The sequence below is a fragment of the Microcaecilia unicolor genome, chromosome 1 (genome assembly GCF_901765095.1).
Source record: "Microcaecilia unicolor chromosome 1, aMicUni1.1, whole genome shotgun sequence".
Classification (NCBI taxonomy): Eukaryota; Metazoa; Chordata; class Amphibia; order Gymnophiona; family Siphonopidae; genus Microcaecilia; species Microcaecilia unicolor.
Window position 1 is genome coordinate 591089454 of NC_044031.1, and position 21950 is coordinate 591111403.

At 44.3% G+C, this 21950-nt stretch overlaps 1 protein-coding gene across 4 annotated transcripts in view; it reads left to right on the top strand.

Moving 5' to 3' along the window:
* Nucleotides 1-21950, top strand: part of EFR3A (EFR3 homolog A) — a 384301-nt gene that overhangs the window by 175058 nt on the left and 187293 nt on the right. For all 4 annotated transcript variants that reach the window (XM_030219255.1, XM_030219247.1, XM_030219262.1 and 1 more), the window contains one exon: nucleotides 11745-11895. In XM_030219255.1, the coding sequence (XP_030075115.1) occupies nucleotides 11745-11895 (151 nt within the window). The remainder of the gene's footprint in view (nucleotides 1-11744; nucleotides 11896-21950) is intronic.

Sequence of the window (21950 nt, forward strand, 5' to 3'; positions counted from 1 at the left end):
GTTCAGGATGCTTTCCCTGGGCACCCTCCTCCCCATAATTCAGCAAAACGATTGGCTATGCTCTCTGGACTTGAAGGATGCCTACACTCACATCCCGATACTGCCAGCTCACAGACAGTATCTGCGATTTCAGCTGGGCACACGCCACTTCCAGTACTGTGTGCTACCCTTTGGGCTCGCCTCTGCGCCCAGGGTGTTCACAAAGTGCTTGGCTGTAGTAGCAGCGGCACTTCGCAGGCTGGGGGTGCACGTGTTCCCATATCTCGACGATTGGCTGGTGAAGAACACATCCGAGGCAGGAGCCCTGCAGTCCATGCAGATGACTATTCGCCTCCTGGAGCTACTGGGGTTTGTGATAAATTATCCAAAGTCCCATCTTCTCCCAGTGCAGAAACTCAAATTCATAGGAGCTCTGCTGGATTCTCGGACGGCTCGCGCCTATCTCCCAGAGACGAGAGCCAACAACTTCTTGTCCCTCGTCTCGCGGGTGCGAGCGTCCCAGCAGATCACAGCTCGGCAGATGTTGAGATTGCTGGGCCACATGGCCTCCACAGTTCATGTGACTCCCATGGCCCGCCTTCACATGAGATCTGCTCAATGGACCCTAGCCTCCCAGTGGTATCAGGCCGCCGGGGGTCTAGAGGACGTGATCCACCTGTCCACGAGTTTTCTCAAATCCCTATATTGGTGGACGATTTGCTCCAATTTGACTCTGGGACGTCCCTTCCAAATTCCTCAGCCACAAAAGGTGCTGACCACGGATGCGTCCCTCCTGGGATGGGGAGCTCATGTCCATGGGCTTCACACCCAAGGAAGCTGGTCCCTCCAGGAACGCGATCTGCAGATCAATCTTCTGGAGTTACGAGCGATCTGGAACGCTCTGAAGGCTTTCAGAGATCGGCTGTCCCACCAAATTATCCAAATTCTGACAGACAACCAGGTTGCCATGTACTATGTCAACAAGCAGGGGGGCACCGGATCTCGCCCCCTGTGTCAGGAAGCCGTCAGCATGTGGCTTTGGGCTCGCCGTCACGGCATGGGGCTCCAAGCCACATATCTGGCAGGCGTAAACAACAGTCTGGCCGATAGGTTGAGCAGGATTATGCAACCTCACGAGTGGTCGCTCAATTCCCGTGTGGTACGACAGATCTTCCAGGTGTGGGGCACCCCCTTGGTAGATCTCTTCGCATCTCGAGTGAACCACAAAGTCCCTCAGTTCTGTTCCAGGCTTCAGGCCCACGGCAGACTGGCATCGGATGCCTTCCTCCTGGACTGGGGGGAGGGTCTCCTGTATGCTTATCCTCCCATACCTCTGGTGGGGAAGACTTTGTTGAAACTCAAGCAAGACCGAGGCACCATGATTCTGATTGCTCCTTTTTGGCCGCGTCAGATCAGGTTCCCTCTTCTTCTGGAGTTGTCCTCCGAAGAACCGTGGAGATTGGAGTGTTTTCCGACCCTCATCACACAGGACGAAGGGGCACTTCTGCATCCCAGCCTCCAGTCGCTGGCTCTTACGGCCTGGATGTAGAGGGCGTAGACTTTGCCTCTTTGGGTCTGTCAGAGGGTGTCTCCCGCATCTTGCTTGCTTCCAGGAAAGATTCCACTAAGAGAAGTTACTTCTTCCATTGGAGGAGGTTTGCCGTCTGGTGTGACAGCAAGGCCCTAGATCCTCGCTCTTGTCCTACACAGACCCTGCTTGAATACCTTCTGCACTTGTCTGAGTCTGGTCTCAAGACCAACTCTGTAAGGGTTCACCTTAGTGCAATCAGTGCTTACCATTACCATGTGGAAGGTAAGCCGATCTCAGGACAGCCTTTAGTTGTTCGCTTCATGAGAGGCTTGCTGTTGTCAAAGCCCCCTGTCAAGCCTCCTACAGTGTCATGGGATCTCAATGTCGTTCTCACCCAGCTGATGAAACCTCCTTTCGAGCCACTGAATTCCTGCCATCTGAAGTACTTGACTTGGAAGGTCATTTTCTTGGTGGCAGTTACTTCAGCTCGTAGAGTCAGTGAGCTTCAGGCCCTGGTAGCCCAGGCCCCTTACACCAAATTTCATCATAACAGAGTAGTCCTCCGCACTCACCCTAAGTTCTTGCCAAAGGTCGTGTCGGAGTTCCATCTAAACCAGTCAATTGTCTTGCCAACCTTCTTTCCCCGTCCTCATTCCTGCCCTGCTGAACGTCAGCTGCACACATTGGACTGCAAGAGAGCATTGGCCTTCTATCTGGAGCGGACACAGCCCCACAGACAGTCCGCCCAATTGTTTGTTTCTTTTGACCCCAATAGGAGGGGAGTGGCTGTAGGGAAACGCACCATATCCAATTGGCTAGCAGATTGCATTTCCTTCACTTACGCCCAGGCGGGGCTGACTCTTGAGGGTCATGTCACGGCTCATAATGTTAGAGCCATGGCTGCGTCGGTAGCCCACTTGAAGTCAGCCTCTATTGAAGAAATTTGCAAAGCTGCGACGTGGTCATCTGTCCACACATTCACATCTCATTACTGCCTGCAGCAGGATACCCGACGCGACAGTCGGTTCGGGCAGTCAGTTCTTCAGAACCTGTTTGGGCTTTAGGATCCAACTCCACCCCCCGAGGGCCCTGTTTGTTCTGTTCCAGGCTGCACTCTCAGTTAGTTGGTAAATTTTTTAGGTCAATCTCATTAATGTCCTCGCCGTTGCGAGGCCCAATTGACCATGGTTGTTGTTTTGAGTGAGCCTGGTGGCTAGGGATACCCCATCAGTGAGAACAAGCAGCCTGCTTGTCCTCGGAGAAAGCGAATGCTACATACCTGTAGAAGGTATTCTCCGAGGACAGCAGGCTGATTGTTCTCACAAACCCGCCCGCCTCCCCTTTGGAGTTGAGTCTTCCCTTGAAGTGTATTGTCTTGCTACATACTGGACTGGCCGGCTCGAGCCGGTTTCGGGCGGGAAGACGGCCGCGCATGCGCGGTGCGCATGGGCGCGCGAGGACTAGCAAAGGCCTTTGCTAGTAAACTTTCCGATGGAGGGGGCTGCCGAGGACGTCAACCCATCAGTGAGAACAATCAGCCTGCTGTCCTCGGAGAATACCTTCTACAGGTATGTAGCATTCGCTATATTAAAACTTGTCAACAGGGCAGAATATAACACAAATAATCCAGAGAGAATCAGAGTTAATATACCATTAAGAGGGATGAAAATCAAGAAGAGAGAACATTAACCAAGCAATATAAAGAGAGGAAAGAAAAGCAGTGCACCCATATGATTAAGTTATACAAATAGTGACAAGTAAACAAAGTAATATGTTATAAAGTATTACAAATGAATATATGAATACATAACCTGGAACGTTATTGTGTGCTTTTAAAATTGGAAATAGAGGATATGTGTGATATATGTAAAGAATAACATTAATATCTACTATAATAAAACTCACCCTCAACGTTCTGAAGTCACTCAGCCACTCCCTGAAGGGTTCATGGATTCATGGTGGTGAAGCCGCAACACTGACCATGTCTCTCTGCCCCGCCCTCGCATGACGGACCAATCAGAAAAAACACCCTCAACATTCTGAAACACAAAGGACCATCACAACACCGTTCCCAGGCAACACTAGGCAGCGTAAGATGGACCAATCAGAGGAAACTACGTGACAATAAGGAAGGAGCATTCCCCAGCAGAATGGCTCATTATCTGTGCAGCACGGAGAGCACAGAACCACCGCTGGAACGAGAGAAGAATATTCCTGCTGTGGGTATGTGCAAAAATAGACCGGGGGGGGGGGGAGAAATTTTTAAATGCCTAATGCCAGTACTGAAGAGTGCCAAAGGGCCTATAGCAAAGACTATATTTGGGATCGCTTGACATGGAGTCGGAGGAGCCGGAAAACAACGTGCCCGTCACCATCTGGGACGTGGGCGAACAGGACAAGCTGCGGCCCAGCTGGAAGGATTACCCGCGACCCAGCCAGCAGCAAACAGCGACCAAGGAAGGGGGAGGAGTACTCCTTCCCTGCCTAGGAATCGCTGGAGACTGGCTGCCAAACTAACGAAACAACCGCACACCGACGCACCACCTCCATCATTCGAAAGGCATCCACTCTTTCTTCAACAGAAATGCAAACTAATAATACAAAACAAACAAAGAATACATGGTTTCTCAGGCGGCTGCAGGTAACTCCCCACCCCCTTCCTCTTCCCTTTTGCCGAAGCGGCCAAGGACGTGCCCAACCATCCCCTGCCTCAGGCAAGCTGTCTCCCACCTCGGGGATTCCCCGAGCACCCGGAAAAAGACGGCGCTGATTCCTGCAGCGCATAAATGTTCCAGCATTCCCCTGCAGCCGGCCTGAAATGGACCAAACATACCGGATCACCCCCAGACGGCCCGAGACCGTGCTCTTCTCCCTTCCGCCAACTTAAAACAACCATCCCCGTCCTCAGGCAAGCAGTCACCCACCTCCAGGATGCCCAGAACCCCAGCCCAATGGAAAAAGATGGCGCTGCTTCCAACAGCACATTTCTCTTCCAGCATTCCCCTACAGCAGCCCTGAAACGGCCAAAAAATACCAACAGACAAAGAACGTGCTCCTCTACCTTCTGCCCATCTAAAACAACACTGCTGCCTCAGCACAACACAAAAAAAAAAAAACCTGGAAAAAAATAACCACCACTCAGCAAAGGCTGACCCCCCTACAACCACATTTACATTTCACCAACAGAAAGACCCCCCTCCACAAACCTCCAAGACAGACAAAACCACACACACACAATACAACAGAAACACACCCTCAAAGCCACACACCAATCCAACCCACTTTGCCAGCACAGCACAGCACATCCCACAACCCCCAAGCAAAAAACAAAACAAAAAAAGACACACATCAACAACCTGCACACACACCGCACCCTCACACACACACACAAAATAACTCTGTGACACATACACACACACACACACACACACACACAAAAAGCCACATGCTAGCGCCCGTTTCATTGGTTTCGGAAACGGGCCTTTTTTACTAGTCTACTATAATAAAACGCTCCCTCAACGTTCTGAGGACAACGTTCGGAAGCCATCAGCTCACTCCTTGTCCCACAAGGGTTCGTAAGTTCATGGTTGTGAAGCCCTCCAACTCACCATGTCTGTGCCCCGACCTCGCGTCAAACGTGATGACGTCGAGGGCGGAGCACATACACTCGACCAAACAAAAAGCACACCTGTGAGAGAGAAGGAAGGGAGGGAAGCAGGCAAGCAAGCAGGCAGCCAGCCTTAACGTCCGAGGGAGGGAGGGAGGGACGGAACGAAGGAATCACCGAGCTAGACGCCCACACACCCCCAAAGTCCCCGCCCCTCACCCCTACCAACTTCCCAATACTACCACGCCACGGCCCCCCAATCACCGCCCCTCACCCTTAACCCCCCCCCCAAGTTCCCACCACCACCACCCTCCACCCCCCTAACATGTTGCCACCGCTTACCACCTCCACCCCCCCAGGTCAAAACACCCACTGCTCCACCCTCCACCCCCCCCCTAAAGTCGCAACACCCACTGCACCCCCAAAAGTTTTCGGCCCTCACCCCTACACCCCCCCAAGTTCCCACCACTACCACCCCTCCCTCCGAGGTCACACCAGCCACTGATGCACCGTGGCCCCCCCCCCAAGGTGGCAGCAGCCAGTGCACCACCGTCCACCCCCCCAAAACAGGTTGCCACCGCTCACACCCACCCTCTGTCCTACATCAGCTGAGCGCTGCTTACCCCCCCTCTCCGTCAGATAGAAAAAACAAATTAAAAAAGTTAACCTGCCAAAAGGTTTTTACAAACCAATTGGGGTCCCGCAGCCATCCATGGGTTGTGAGCTGTGCATCTGCTCCTCCTTTCAGCTTTGATTTCACTGCCCCTAGACTGGAGGTGTACCCCGTAGCGACATGAGAGGAGGAGTCAAAACAGCTAATGTAGGACATGGGGGGGAGCGCTGGCGACCTGTTTTTTGGGGGGGGGGGTGGACGGTGGTGCACTGGCTGCTGCCACCTTGGGGGGGGCCACGGTGCATCAGTGGCTGGTGTGACCTCGGGGGGGGGGGGTGGACGGGGCCAGCGGTGGCCACATGGTGGGGGGGAGGGTGGTAGTGGTGGCAACTTGGGGGGGTGTAGGGGTGAGGGCCGAAAACTTTTGGGGTGCAGAGGGCGGGGGGTCCACAGTTCAGAGAGGGGGGCGGGAAAAGGAAGAGGAGGGGGAGGGGTACTGAGACCAAAGGGGGAAAAGGGGGGTCCTGAGACCAGAGAAGAGGGGGAGAGGGGGACCAGAAGGGGGGGAGGGGTCCTGCAGTCACACAGAGGGAGGGGGGGAGCTCCCCCACACATTCTATGTCTCGACATTCACACACTCGCACACACTCATTCTCACACACACACTCACAGAAACGCACCCACACTCACTCTCTGTCATACACACACATTCACTCTCTCACTGACACATACTCTCTCAAACATACACACACCCAGGAAAACCTTGCTAGCGCCCGTTTCATTTTTGTCTGAAACGGGCCTTTTTTACTAGTTGTCTATATTTTAGAAAGTCATAAGGGCTCTTCAGTCTTTGTTTTATTTCCATCCCCATCTCCAGCACAATTTTGATTTATTTACAGTTACCTTAGTTGAGAAGATAGGGAAATCTTTTCACCAAAACAGTTGAGGCCAATGCAGAAAGCTAGTGCGGACATGCACACGTAGTTAGCACAACGACTGTGTTCATCTTTCTGGCCCATTCTCGACTTAAAGAAAGTCAAAGAGTCACTAAGAGTGTGGCATTCTCACATGGAAACCCTGCGCTCCGTCATTGCGGCGGTACAGCCAGGAGAATTCCTCATGTCTCTGGACCTGAAAGAAGCTTACTTGCACATTCCTATATGGTCCCCGCACCAACGGTGTCTCCAGTTTGCGGTGCTGGGAAATCATTTCCAGTTTTGGGCCTTGCCTTTTGGCCTCACCACAGCTCCCCGAACCTTTTCCAAGGTAATGGTGGTAGTAGCTGCTTTTCTCAGGCGAGAGGGTATCCGGGTTCACCCGTACCTCGACGACTGGCTCATCAGAGCAGACTCTGCAGAAGAGAGTCATCATGTAACAGCCAGAGTGGTCTCAGTACTGCAATCTCTGGGCTGGGTCATCAATATACCCAAAAGTCACCTGACCCCCTCCCAATCTCTAGAATATTTGGGAGTCCGGTTTGACATGGCCTCAGGGTTTGTCTTTCTACCCGACCAAAGGCGGTGCAAGCTTCAGAATCAGGTCCATCTGCTCCTGAGGATGCCTTGCCCGCGAGCTTGGGACTTTGTCCAGCTGTTGGGGTCGATGACGGCCACCTTGGAAGTGGTGCCATGGACGAGAGCGCACATGAGACCTCTGCAGATTGCCCTGCTTCAACGATGGTCTCCTACGTCCCAGGATTATCAACGCAGACTCACGTGGCTCCCTGCGGCCCGACTCAGTATGGAGTGGTGGCTCTCAGACAGCATGCTGCGGCGAGGAATGTCGCTAGCGCTTCCCGATTGGTGCCTGGCTGTGCATCCGGACATTGCATAGTTTCTTAGAGGGGTGCTTCGGCTCCGGCCTCCCTTGCGGGCCCCTTCTCCAGCTTGGAACCTGGGGCTAATATTAAAGGCTCTTCAGTGTTCGCCCTTCGAGCCGCTGAGGCGAGCTTCGGAGAAGGATGTGACTCTAAAGACAGTGTTTTTGGTGGCCATTACATCGGCGAGATGGGTATCTGAGCTCCAGGCGCTGTCCTGTCGAGACCCATTTCTGCAATTCTCTGAGTCCGGAGTAACGGTACGTACTGTGCCTTCCTTCCTGCCTATGGTGTTTTCAGCGTTTCACCTAAACCAGCCTATTTATCTGCCCTCCTTTACTAGGGAGGAGTTTCCGGAATCTTTTGGGCAGTTGCACCTTCTGGATGTGCGCAGGGCTCTGTTGCAGTATCTGCAGATGTCTAATGTTTTCGGGACCTCTGATACCTTTTTGTATTGTTGTCAGGTCCTTGCAAAGTGTCTCCAGCTTCTAAAGCCACTATAGCCCGTTGGCTTAAGAAAGCCATTTTTTCTGCATATCTGCTTTCTGGCCGGCCTCCGCCTGACACCTTTAAGGCACATTCCACAAGAGCAATTTCTTCCTCTTGGGCTGAGATGGGAGCACTCTCTCTTCAAGAGATATGTAGTGCAGCTACTTGGGCTTCTAAGCTCTCTTTTGCCCGTCATTACAGGCTGGATGTGGCTGCCAGGAGGGACGCGCTTTATGGAGCACAAGTGCTTGTGCGTGGTGTGGCTTGTTCCCGCCCTATCTAGGGATTGCTTTGATACATCCCATTCATAATGGATTCATCTGCTGATGATGACAAGGAAGGGAAAATTAGGTTCTTACCTTGGTAATTTTCTTTCCTTTAGTCACAGCAGATAAATCCATGATCCCTCCCTGATTGACTCTGTTTTGTGTTTAGTTTTTCCTGCAGACATGTTCCCTCATTGGGAGAAGTTGGAAAACAGTCTTCAGGATTTCTGTTCTACTACAGGAGGTTGAGTTCGTCCCTCCTTTCTGTTATTGCTCCTGTTCTGGGGCGTTCGTTCGCTGTGAGGAAAGTTCATGTTATGCTACTTTGCGGTTTAACACTGCTTTGGAAGCTTCAAAATACTGAGAGGCAGATGGAGCTAGCTGTCCTAGAGGCACTATGGTTTTCAGTGTTCTCTGTCTTTCTTGTTAGGTGGACACAACCCATTCTTAATGGATTCATCTGCTGTGACTAAAGGAAAGAAAATTACCAAGGTAAGAACCTAATTTTCCCATTTTTTGTAGATGCGGTAAAAACTGGCTGGGTGTGCGTACAATACATATGTCTACACTACCGCAGGCCACTTTTGTTTTATTGCGGCTAAGTAAAAGGACACCACAGTAAGAGACCATAGGGGCAGTGCAGCCGGCTTTTTTTTTTTTTAACCTTTATTTAACCAGCACTGCACAGAAACAAAACAAGCTATATACACCACTAGCAAATACAATATAAATGTCATCAAATCACAAAAATCAATTGGAATAAAAAGAATGTTGTACAACCCAAATCTTTACAATTTTGGCTCATGTTTTGGTGGTTATACTCCCTAACAGTGGAGACAGCCAAATAAGCAGCCATCTTTGTAAAATGACAGGCATAGTAATTTTGCAGCCCTAAACATTTAAATCTGCTGGAAATTTCAGAAACTCGGATATATCAAATAGTAAAGTTTACAGCCATACCACCTAGACATTTTTTGTAAAGCATATTTAAATGTCATGCTTTCCATTTTACAACCTCTAGCAGAAACTGCATTGGAAAGTTTGGACTGGCTTCAAAGAAGCTGTTTTTGTCCTTAAATGAAAAACTCATCTCAGAAGAGGTGGGCATGTATATATGTATGGAGGAGGGAGTGCTGAGATACCGCAAACATTTTTTTGTTGTGTTAAGGCAAAGGCTCAGCGACTACACCACACAAAAGACATGGGTTCGGATCTGCTATGGTGACAAAGGACTGTTGCAGTGCCTCAGACGGTAGAAGGGCTGTGGGGAAAAGTGATGAACATGCTGAGAACCAGAGGGGATCACAGAAGGACCCACCGCCCGGTGGGGGGGGGGGGGGGGGGGGGTGGCAGGGACAGTTAAGGAGCAAGAGGTATTTGGCAAGGTACTGGGAAGGTGGGGGAGATAGCAAGTTTGACGACTCACCTCATTGGACAGAAATGGCAATCACTCGCACTCTCTCTCAGCTCTTCCACAGTCAGCATCAATTTGAGCAGTCACTGTGACATGCTGCAGTAGCACTTGTTCATGTTTTAAAGGAAGCGATGTACCTGTGTAAATATATTTTTCTTTTCCTCTTACCAGTTTAATCCACAGTGCTTCTTCCTTATCCCATATGTCCTGCAGTTCTGTTACTTTAATATTAATCTTAATATATAATGTCACTCCTCCACCCTATTTTTCCTACCCTGTCCTTCTTCAATAGATTATAGCCAGGTATAACTATATCCCAGTCATGGATCTCCGTTAACCACGTCTCCGTGACTGCCATTAAAGCCAAGTTGGCTTTCATCAATGCAACCTGTAGATCTAGACGTTTGTTTCCCATACTGCGGGCATTGGCATACAAGGCTCTCCATATGTTACTCTTTTTTTCCCCTCTCTATAAGGGTATTTGGTGTCTTACCTTCCTGAGGGTTATTAATGACTTTGGGGCTTTTCTTACTATTGGTTGAATTATGTATTGCACTGCAGAACAAACCCTGAAGCAAACATGATTCATGTTGGTGGTCTGCATAATTGCTATTTATTGCTGTATGGTGATTAAGTTTTTGAAGATTTTAGATTTTTCTATGAAAGTATAAAAACTTATATAAAATAAGACATTAAAGATGTTTCTAAGATTCACATTGGATGAATGCTAAGCATTTGAATTTTGAGATAGCGCTGGGATGTTTTGGCTGAATATATTCTTGGTTTCCCCTGCTTGAGATTCACTTCCTTTTGGGTTTAATTTGACAAGTAAAGATATTGACAAATGTCCTAGGAATGAATTCATTTCTGTATCAGGGAGATTTACCAATCTAATCTCAGTCTTCAAGTAGTCTTCAAAAGCTACTACAGTTGCTGTTTGTCAGCATATTTGTAGATTCTTTTTGATGAACTTTAAAGGCCAAACGCAAGACTTTAAACTAGGCCTGAAAGGTATTGGCAACCACTGAAGTGTTAACAAAACAGGAGAGAAATAATATTGCAGGAGGACTGGGGGAGGGGGAGAATCCTTGTTTGCGTGTACAATTTCTCTTTGAATCAAAGAAATGCTTAAAAAAAAAAAAAAAACAGAAATGGAAAAATCCCTGAACCAATTATTAATTAGAAAGACAGGAATTGGAAACTGAACAGACCTAAAAGCAGGTCATATTAGCTTATATGGAAGTTGTCAGTGAAAGTGATAAAACAAAGAAAGCTAATATAGTATGACAAGAGATATCATGATCTGCTGTATAGCTCATTGAGACCCCTTGTTGATTATTATATTCAGGTCTAGAGGCAGTTCTTTTGTATGGACATTGTGAGAATGGAATCAGTTCAGTAAATAACTGCTAACATGCTGTAGGTTTTTCAAGGCAAACTCTAGAAAGAGAGGCCTAAGACACCGAAAATATACTTGCTGGAGTAAAGAGTGGAAGCAAGGTATTGGCAGAAACATGGAAATATTTACAGGCTTCAGTAAAGTATAGAAAAGTATGTTTCCCTAAAGAAAAAAAATTCAGGCAGGAGGGAGTCATAATATGAAGCTGAAGGAAGGGAAGCATGGAGATTGGGAGATTCATGGAATAGCCTACAACAAAGCAGATAGTAAACATGCTAGAGACAGATATCTAGAGGTCAGTGATAGGAAAAGGGTTGAGATGTTGGGTAAAAAACACAGTTGAGGGGATGGAATTTTGGTTTTAATATATGAACTTGTATACTTATTTACAGGAATGGTGGAGGACCAAGGAAGGAAGTGGGCAAAATGTAACTGACAGATAATGTAGCATCTGGTAGGCAAGCTTGCAATGCTGAGAGCAGATATATGTTAATTAGAATAGTGCATGAACTAACAGTCAACCTGTGGTGGTCAATTGGTCTTTATCTGTCATCATCTACTATTTCACTATGTATTTAGAGGCAAAGCACACAACTGACCTTTTGACTGGGTACTGTCTTCAACTTGCAGGAATGTTTTCATTGCTATGGAGGCCTTGGACCAACTTCTGATGGCTTGCCATTCTCAGAGCATTAAACCATTTGTGGAAAGCTTTCTTCACATGGTAGCCAAGCTGCTTGAGTCAGGAGAACCTAAGCTGCAAGTGTTTGGGACCAATTCTGTAAGTATACATAGCTTGCTATGATAATTAAATTCTGAGGTTTCATTAATTACTTTAGTGGATAAAAGCATACAACTGCAGCTGGAGAAGTGAGGAGAGGTCTTTATTTCCTATTATTTTTAAGTGTTAATTATACCTGTATGTGTGTATAATTTTATATCCAATTTTTACTGTATTAAATAAAGCCAGAAGCATTAATCTTGTGTAGAAAAGTGAATTGAATTGGAAACTATGTTAAAGGGAACCTTTCTAGCCATAACTGGAGGAAAGTAGGGTATTATGCTTCTTTGAAGCTTTGTATTTCTTGTGTTAAGTTTTCTGTAAACTGTATTCCTATTTGTATCTACATTTCTGCTTATTTCTTATATATCTGTCCTTTTTACAGCCACGTCTCCTTCTGTATTTGTTACAATAATCACCAGAGATTATTTTAATTTGTCCTCATAAAGGAAACAGTGTCAGGTTGGGGTAATTTTAATGGAATTTGATGGTAAAACTTGCAGTTTTATCATGGATGGGGCAATTTTGGAACTCCATGGTTCTTTGTGTACTTTACTGGTCCTACCGTAATCACTACTCTGGCACTGCCGCTTTCCCCTCACATAAAAGGAAACGAATGCAGAGATTTCAGAGTGACTCTTTTTTCCCACAGGGTAAATATTCATTTACCAGTGGAAATCCCTTTGAAAATTTCTCAGTGAAGTAGCATGATTTTGTAAAGTAATTGCTGGTAGGTATTTAGAAAAACACTTGGCAATTTTCCTTTAATGTATTTAGTTTACTCTTTTTATTCCTTTCATCCTGCCTGTATGCCAGTCTTGCTGCAGATAAAGAACTAGCTGTGCCTACATCAGAGCTTATGACACAAGAGTTGCAAGTGTCTAATTGGGAGTCATCTAATATAAGCAAAATGATTCACTAAGGGTTCCCATACCTCATCAAACTTTAAAACGTTCAGAGACCCCAAGTCCATCCCTACCACTTTTCCTACTGTTATGCTTGTATTGTTTTCCCCTGTCATCAACTTGGCCCAGCCAATCGGTTTCTCTTATGTATCCTCAATTTTTTCTATCAACAGTCAGACACAAGTGGGGTGACATGTCCAGTAGTGCTGAGTGTGGAGTTCTGAGCATGCACAGCTTTTCCCACGTGCACTGGTAGTCCTAGTATTTCAGTTTTGTTTTTTCCACTCTGCCACTGAAGTACAAATAAAGCTTTTCTATTAGTGAGGAGTTTCTCCTCTTGTTTATTTTTTGTCGTTGATCTTTATCCTTCCAAGGAATTAATACCATCTTTCATTTGTTAATTTGTTTTTGTTTATCTTAAAAAATAAAAAAATGCATGTATAAGTCAGGTTCCTATGCTGTCCTCAGTGTGATAAAAGAATTCAGAAATTTACACATATATTCTAAATTCTTCATATGTCTTGGCACAGATCATAACCAGTCTGAGTGTAAGAACTATGTAAGAATATCTGTGCAAACTCAAAAGTATTGTCTCAACCTACTCTACAATCATTGTGAAGCAGTGAAAAGACTCTTTTCAGAGGGGGGCGTGGCAAGATGGCGTCCTAGCTAGACCTACAGCGATCTCTGGGTTAGCGGGTATTTGCTGATTTTTCTTCTTTTTCCTCCAAAATTGATATGCCACATATGAAGAGAAAGGGGACAATAAGGGGGCAACCGCCGCTTCCCCTAACATTGTCTCCTGCCCAGCTAACACTCGATCGGTTTGTGAGGAGCTTACCTCCCGAACAAGGATCGGCGTGCCGCGCTTCGAGCGACGTCGAGGGAGCGGCGCCGACTCAGGGGCTGGATACCACTTTTTCGCCGCCTATGCTGAGACCGCCTCCTTGCCCAGCCGCTTCCAGATTGAAGGAAGCAGACCAGCCAGCGTCCGAAGTGGCGAGTCTGAGCCCGCTTGGCGGTTCCCCTTCTGGAGGGTCAGTTGGAAACATCGAGGAGCAGGAAATGCTCAAGGAGGCGTCGATGGAAGCTATTTGGCAAGCAGTCCAGAGGCTGACGGTTGAGGTGGCAAATTCTACTAAGCAAATGTCTACAGTTGTGAGTAAACTGACGGTTATGTCAGATTCCTTAGATAATATAAAGCAAGAACATACTAAACAGATTAGGCAATTGGAAACGGATGTTAACTCCGTCAAAAGTGTAATGGACACTCTGGTTAAAGACAAAATAATCTCGAAAGTTAGAGCAATTAGAAAATTATAATCGAAGATTAACTTTGAGATTGCTGAATTTTCCTATGTTACCAACTATGACACCTCGTAATTTTCTTAAGAAGTATTTTCTAGAAATATTGAATCTTTCTTCAACAGATATTCCCCCTTGTAGTAGAGTGTATTATTTGCCAAATATTTAAAAAAATAGAGATGTCTCTGAGTCAGCGAAGGTTGCTTTGGATATTGATACTCAGAATTTAACTGCAATTTTGGAAGACTCTATGAGAGATATCACAACAAGAGGAACTTTAATTGTGACTTTAGTTTTTGAACAAGATATAAATTTGTTGATGAAACTTTATTTTAAATACTTCTTGAAAATATTTTGTGGCCAGAAAGTGTGGATGTTTCCAGATGTAGCAAAGATCACACAACAAAGGAGGAAACAGTTTTTGCTTTTGGGAAATGATGTTAAGGGACTGGGTGCAACATTTATGTTGGCCTATCCCTGCAACTGTCTGATTCGCCTATCTGGAATAAAATATGTTTTCTTTGAACCACTTCAATTAAAGACGTTTCTGGACTCTAAAAGACCTTCTAGCTGAATGATATGAACAACTCTCAGCAATATTATATAGGGATGAAGATCAGGATTGCCTTAGATGAAATATAATTTGCCTTTGTGTTACCTACTCCTTGAATTGTACTTATAAAACCACTCCCTCTCCCATATGGTGGTCTGAGGAAGAGTAAATATAAATGTTTCATTAGATCTTTAGATGTAATTTTTCTATTATATAATTCCTCTGTATTACCTTACAAATGATTGTTTGTATTATTGAAATTATATAAATAAAAAAAAGACTCTTTTCACAGAAAGAAGAGAGAAGAAAATGATCTACACATGTTGGCTGACTTTGCACACTCTAGTAACATAGTAGATGACAGCAGGTAAAGACCTGCACAGTCCATCCAGTCTGCCCAACAAAATAAACTCATTACAAATGGTATGTGATATATCATATGTATACCTGGTTTTGATTTGTCCTTGCCATTTTCAGTGTATAGACCATAGACGTCTGCCCAGCACTGTCCTTGTTCTAAAATTTCTGAAGTTAACATCAAAGCCACTGTAAAGCTCCATTCCAGCGCATCCAAATCTATTCAGTCACGATCAGAGCACAGATCGTAGTAGTTTGTCCAGTACTGGCTTTGTTTCCCAGTTACCAGTGTTCACTAATCTCCGCTAAGCTGCAAATTGTTTTGGATCTACTCTTTCTAAACAGGACGTTGCCTCTGACTCCATGTGCAGTGGCTTTTAAAGAGTCCTGCAGTATCAAAGTTCTTCCAAAGCAGAGTGAATCTCAACCAGGCCTAAAGCATAGCTATCTTCAGTATACTTACATAGACTTGAGTTTAAGGCAATTTCATGTTGCCATCTAAAGTGCTGGAAAAAGTGCAAGCACACCGTGCAAATCAGCACAGGCATCTCCAGTGCTATTCCTACCATCTAAAAGGCTTTGGCAAGACCATAATGCTGTTTACAATAAATTAGAGAAAAATATATTTGTCTCAGTGTATATAACATATACTAAACCAATAAGGAGACTACAGATTATATAAAAAATATTTAAAAAAAATATTTTTGTGCTCAGATTTGTGAAGCATAGCCAGATAGTGGATGAGCTGTCACTTTCCAATCATTGCATCTCCTGTATAATTGGTCCTCAATGTGTACAAGTTAGCAATCCACTGAATAACTTATAATTAAGTTCTTGACTTTTTAGGATCATTTAACACAGTATTCAATGATAACTTACTGATAATGAAAAGCAAAAAATACTTCTGTTGAATACAGGAGGGATCTGTAATCCACTATCAAGTGCAATATCCAGACTAATAAACGTGAAGTGTTCCAAGTTTTCAGGTGCTCCAAATTAATGATGCCAAGTATCACATTCATTTATTGAACAACTGATTGATTCTCAACATGGCCTAGCATTTCCAGTCAAATATGCAATGAAATTGAAGAATATTTGAATCTCTTGATGCTATTTTAGCGAAACATGGATCAAGTTGAGAGTCAGTTGTGGTTCAATAAATGAATATGAGATGTTTGGCATGAATTAAAAAACAACAACATTATTTCCATTAATTTGGAGCAGCTGAACACTTGAACACTTCACTTTCATTAGTCTTTATTCAACAGAAGATGTTAATGCTTTTAATATCATCCTCGATATTTTTTGCTTTTCATTATCAGTAAGTCATTGTGGAGTACTGTGTTGAATGATCCTAAAAAGTCAAGAACTTAATTATAACTTATTCAGTTGCTTGCTAGCTTGTGCACAGTGAGGACTGATGGTACAGGAGGTGCAATGATTGGAAAGTGACAGCTCATTCACTATCTGGCTATACTTTACAATTCTGAGCACCAACAATGTTTTGAAAACAATTTTTTATATAAGGATTAAACATATTTTGTAGTCTTTATTGGTTTAGAGTAAGACCATAATGCTGGCCTGAGTTCTTCACCCTCGGCTGCCTCCTAGCACAGTTCATGACGGCTCTCCTCAAGCATTTTAAAAATCCGTGAGATAGACACAAAGGATCCTTCAATAGAAAGAGGATAGTAACAAAACTGAACTCATCAAGAGCTATATGTTCATTTATGATGTGCAGGAGTAGTGCTTAAATGACAGCTTCAGCAGTGGGGATGTGAAGCCAATGCCAATGGACTTTACAATCTGCATCCCGTATATGGCGAGACAGTTCTACTCCAGCAGTGGGAACGTGGGGCCAATGCTGGCCGGACCTCTGCAGTCTATGTCTCGTTAATTGCAAGACAGATCAGGATGGGCTGGAGTGGGTTTTGATGGCAACTCCAGTAGCTGGGAATTAGGGCCAGTGCAGAGCAAACTTTTTTTTCTGGTCTGAGCACTGAAAATTCCAAGGACAGATCAGGAGCAAGTATATATGTATTTTATACCATATTCATATTGTATGAGTGTTGGTTGTGTGCAGGGAGGCAACTGAATCGAGATAGCTCCCGCTTTTATTCACAGCTTGAACATATATTCCCTTGAAAATGTCGATATGGAGAAATGTGGCCCCATGTCGGGAATAACAATGAAAGATTGATTTTAATCACAGAATCACCATAGCACGAGAAAAGGAGTCCAGCACCAACAACATAAGACCCATTGCAGAAAGCCAAGATAAGTTCTTCCACTGACTTACATAACTTCAGTATACTACTACTACTACTTAACATTTCTAGAGCGCAACTAGGGTTATGCAGCGCTGTACAAATCAACAAAGAAGGACAGTCCCTGCTCAGAGGAGCTTACAATCTAAAGGACGAAATGTCAAGTTGATGCAGTCTAGATTTCTTGAGTAGAGGTGTGGTGGTTAGGTACCGAATGCGACATTGAAGAGGTGGGCTTTGAGCAATGATTTGAAGATGGGCAGGGAGGGGGCCTGGCGTATGGGCTCAGGGAGTTTGTTCCACGCATGGGGTGAGGCGAGGCAGAAAGGGCGGAGCCTGGAGTTGGTGGTGGAGAAGGGTACTGAAAGGAGTGCTTTACCATAGTAAAGTACAACAAAAGTTATGTTGCTTGATGTGATAGGAAGGTAGGGAGGGTCAGTGCTGTGATGGTTGTATGCTGCTGGCTAACTCCATAATATATGGGCACAAGGCACAATAGCATTATTCTGAGCACTGCATATTTATAAAAAACAAAAAATATTTTTGAATGAGTGGTACTTTATAGAGTATTACTGGTGTAATTTTCAACATTTATACTAGATCAACACCAGCTAGAAAATCAGGGATTCCTAATTGTTGTAGTGATTAAATTTAAACTGCCAGACCCACAACTATTCTTCTAACTTTTGGAGATCCCTTCTCATCGTTTCTGCTCCCTCCAGGGTATCCACTCTATTGGCTATCTTCGTGTCATCTGCAAAAAGGCAATACTTTTCTTCCAACCCTTCAGCAATATCTCTCACAAATATATTAAACAAAATGGGCCCCAGCACCGATCCCTGAGGAATCCCACTGCTCCCCATCCTTTCTTCTGAGCGGATTCCATTTACCACTACCCTTTGCCACCTGTTGGTCAACCAGTTTTCTATCCAGTTCACCACTTTTGGTCCCAAGTTCAGCCCTTTCAGCTTATTCATGAGTCTTCTGTGGGGGACCGTATCAAAGGCTTTGCTGAAATCCAAGTTGATTACATCTAGCACACGTCCTTCATCCAGTTCTTTTGCCACCCAGTCAAAGAAGTCAATGAGATTCGTTTGGCAGGATTTTCCTTTGATAAACCCATTGTCTTCTAGAAAGTTAACTATCCGTTCTTTCAGCATGAGACCTATCGGTCTGTAGTTTCCCACTTATTCCCTGTCTCTACTTTTATGAAGAGGGGCCACATCCTCTCATAGGCACCTTTTCTTCTATCCCATAACTGTCACTTTACGATTTTATATACGTTACATATATAGAAACTGCTGGGCAGCCATATTATATGCCAACTAACCCCTTCTGTCAATAGTCTTTTAGCATCATATAGGCCTCCACTCCACAGCCTGTGGTATAACATTATGCACACCATTCCTCTTAATCAGCCCACGCACCATCCAAACCTCATAACAAATTACCAAAATGATCCGCTTTCAGCAATTCCATTCCTCCCTTAAATTTGCACACCTTAAAACACTACCTCCCACACAAAGCTACATGAAGGTACACACAAAGGGACAAGTTCTTTGGTGTGGCATTTGGTGTATTTTATAAACTTATGCACATACTGTGTGATGCTAACCATGCTCTGTCCAAACCATGCCCAAACACACCTACATACTGTGATAAATGAATCCTTTCTGAATTAGTTCACTAAGCCATGAACTCAGCAGTACAGTGTCTACTGTTTTATAAAATTAAGCAAATAGTTTAGTTTGGAAACTTTTCCATAACTGCCTTAACTTTCACATTTAACATATAGCCACTTGCAAAACTTTATCCATGGTGTTTTCCTTAAGTCAAAGCATTGAATGGATTATCTCTGGTCCAAATTGCACCCTTTGGGGACTGTTTACAAAGCTGCCCTTAGTGGCCTTTCCCGCATGCTAAGGCCATTTTTAGTGTAGCAGTAAAATGGATGATTTTTTAATGGTCACGTGCCATTAGCATGGCCATTAAAAAAGATTAGTGTATGTGAGCCCTTACCACCATCTGTTTACAAATTGGTAAGGTATCACGTGGTAATTAGTGCGCAGCAATGTGGCTGCATTAACTGTTTACCACAGACATGCTCACTCTCTGCCCCCAGATATGCCTCCTCCACAGTAAAAATAAAAATATTTTTTTACCACGTGTTGTGTGTGCGGTAACCTGGAACTTACTGCAGGATGCCTGAGCGCACCCCGTAGTAAGTCCTTTTAAGCTGCAGTAAGCACGCGCTAGTGCAGAGCTATTCAATTCTGGCCTTGAGGACCACAGGAAGACCATGTTTTCAGGATATCCACAATGAATATACATGAGAGAGATTTGCATACCAAGGAGGGACATACATGAAAATCTCTATTATTCATATTCATTGTGACTATTCTGAAAACCTGGCCTGCCTGTGGTCATTGAGAACTGGAATTGAGTAGCTCTGCATTAGTTCTTTCTGTAGCTCGATAAAATTGGTGGCATAAGTTAGGCACACAAAAAGCTATGTTTAGTTTGAATTCTATAACAGCTGCCTGTTGTACCATAGCAGTTGTAGAATAGTAGCGTAAAGTGGGTTTGGTATGCTGAAACTTATGTGCAGCTACTTACGCCATGTCAATGGCAGGCAGAATTGAGCGCAGTTTAAGTAAGCCACTCAACTCATGTAACTTTTAGTACTCTGTAGGTTGTGCAGGTAAGTTGGTGCCACCTCTGTGGCTTGCCCATATGTATGCTCCCCTCACAGTTGTATGCTAAGTGACTTGCACACTAAGTTTATAGAATAGCGCCTAGCACTTACATGCACAATTTTTGCTTTTTGGCTTCAGTTACCTAACATAGGTGCTAGTATTTCATAACTTTGGCACATTAAAGATCCCTACAGTTGGGTGCCACATTATAGAATTGCCTTTTAGTTTTTTTTAAGGACTGGATGCTGAACTCAGGCTGCAAATAGAGAGAAACAACTGAATCCTGTAATGCGAATAGGGCAAGGAGCAGGAAGATTTCTCACTTGTCTATATTTGCTAACCAAAACCAGGTTCCTTTACTTAGGTAAAGGAAGTACTAAAGCTAAATGATGATTAGCAAAATTGTATTTCATTGCATTTTTATACCAGCTGGTTTGAGGGACAGTGAACATTTTCTTACAAATAATAAACATGGGAGCCATTGCCATCATAAAGTAGTAGATTTAACAACCAGACAGAAGAAGCACAGTTGGTGACCGTAGAGCTAATAAACTAGTTAAGGAAAATAGGCCAAACTTAATTTTAACTGACATTATAGCTATAAGAGTCAGATATGTTAATAATAATTAACTGAGACTCTGAAAAGGAACATGCGATTCAGAAGCCTTAAATTTATTTATTTGGATTTTGCTCACACCTTTTTTCAGTAGTAGCTCAAGGTGAGTTACGTTCAGGTACACTGGGTATTTCTCTGTCCCTGGAGGGCTCACAATTTAATTTTGTACCTGAGGCAATGAAGGGTTAAGTGACTTGCCAAAGATCACAAGGAGCATCAATGGGATTTGAACCGGCCACCTCTGGATGTCAAAACCGGTGCTCTAATCTTGCTGCAGAAGCAACCTTGTGTAACAGTCAAGTATGTCCTATAAGAATAGATAAGCCGGCCACAGATCTTCAGGACAGTGACACTGAGAAAGTAGCCACAGTGCAGAGAGCAGAGAAAATAAAATATTTCTTAGAAGCCAACCATCACCTAGAGGCTTAGTTGTAAGTACTGTTGGACACTGGATTGTTGGAGTCCCAAATGTTAGGACCAACTATTTTTGTTTCATAGGTCCTGTGAAATTTCTTTTAATCAGGGTGTCATGAGTTCCCTTAAAGTTTATGATGAAAATCAAGCGAAAATCTTTGGACCTTAATATTATAGAACAGGATACCTAATCTCAGTTATTCAGATTTACTGTTCAGGTGGTTTACTTGTTACCATATTATTAAAGCATCTGATTTTAATTAGGCATTTAATTTTGCCAAGGAGCGTAAGAGCTTATTTTTTGTTACACTCTGAGTTACACTCTGATTCTTAATTTGTCTTATTTTTCTACTTCATTAAATTGTATCTCAAGAAATAGAATTATTTAATTTATAGCCTTTTATTATCTGTGAAAAGATGACAGGTTTCAATTAAGTAATGACATAGTAGTAAGAACTTCATTATTATACTTGGGGTTCACAAACTTTCTCAGTGCTGTACATTAGCTGCATTGAAACTAATGCAGCCTATTCAAACTACGGGGCCGATGTAGAAAACTACTGCAATCTGAAGCATGTGGTTAACAAGTGGTCTACGTGCTTACAATTGTCTGCACAGTGCAGGAAATGGTTGAGCGCTAGAGTTAACTTGTGCAGGACACATGGCTGCACACGGCATTCAAATGAATGGTGAAAAGGCTATTAAGCAGTCCTGTACAATGCACAGAAGGAAACTGTGACTTTTGACATGCGCACAACGGAAACAAATTTTTATCATGTTCGGAACATCATAGAAGGATTGATTGCCAAGTTTTGGAATTTAACTGCCAGTTTTGTCTTTTTCTGCAACCAGAAATAAATGCCTGCACCTTTAAAAGATATATTGGAGATAACAGCTCATCTGCATATAACTGCAGAGGACTTAAATATAAATCAATACATA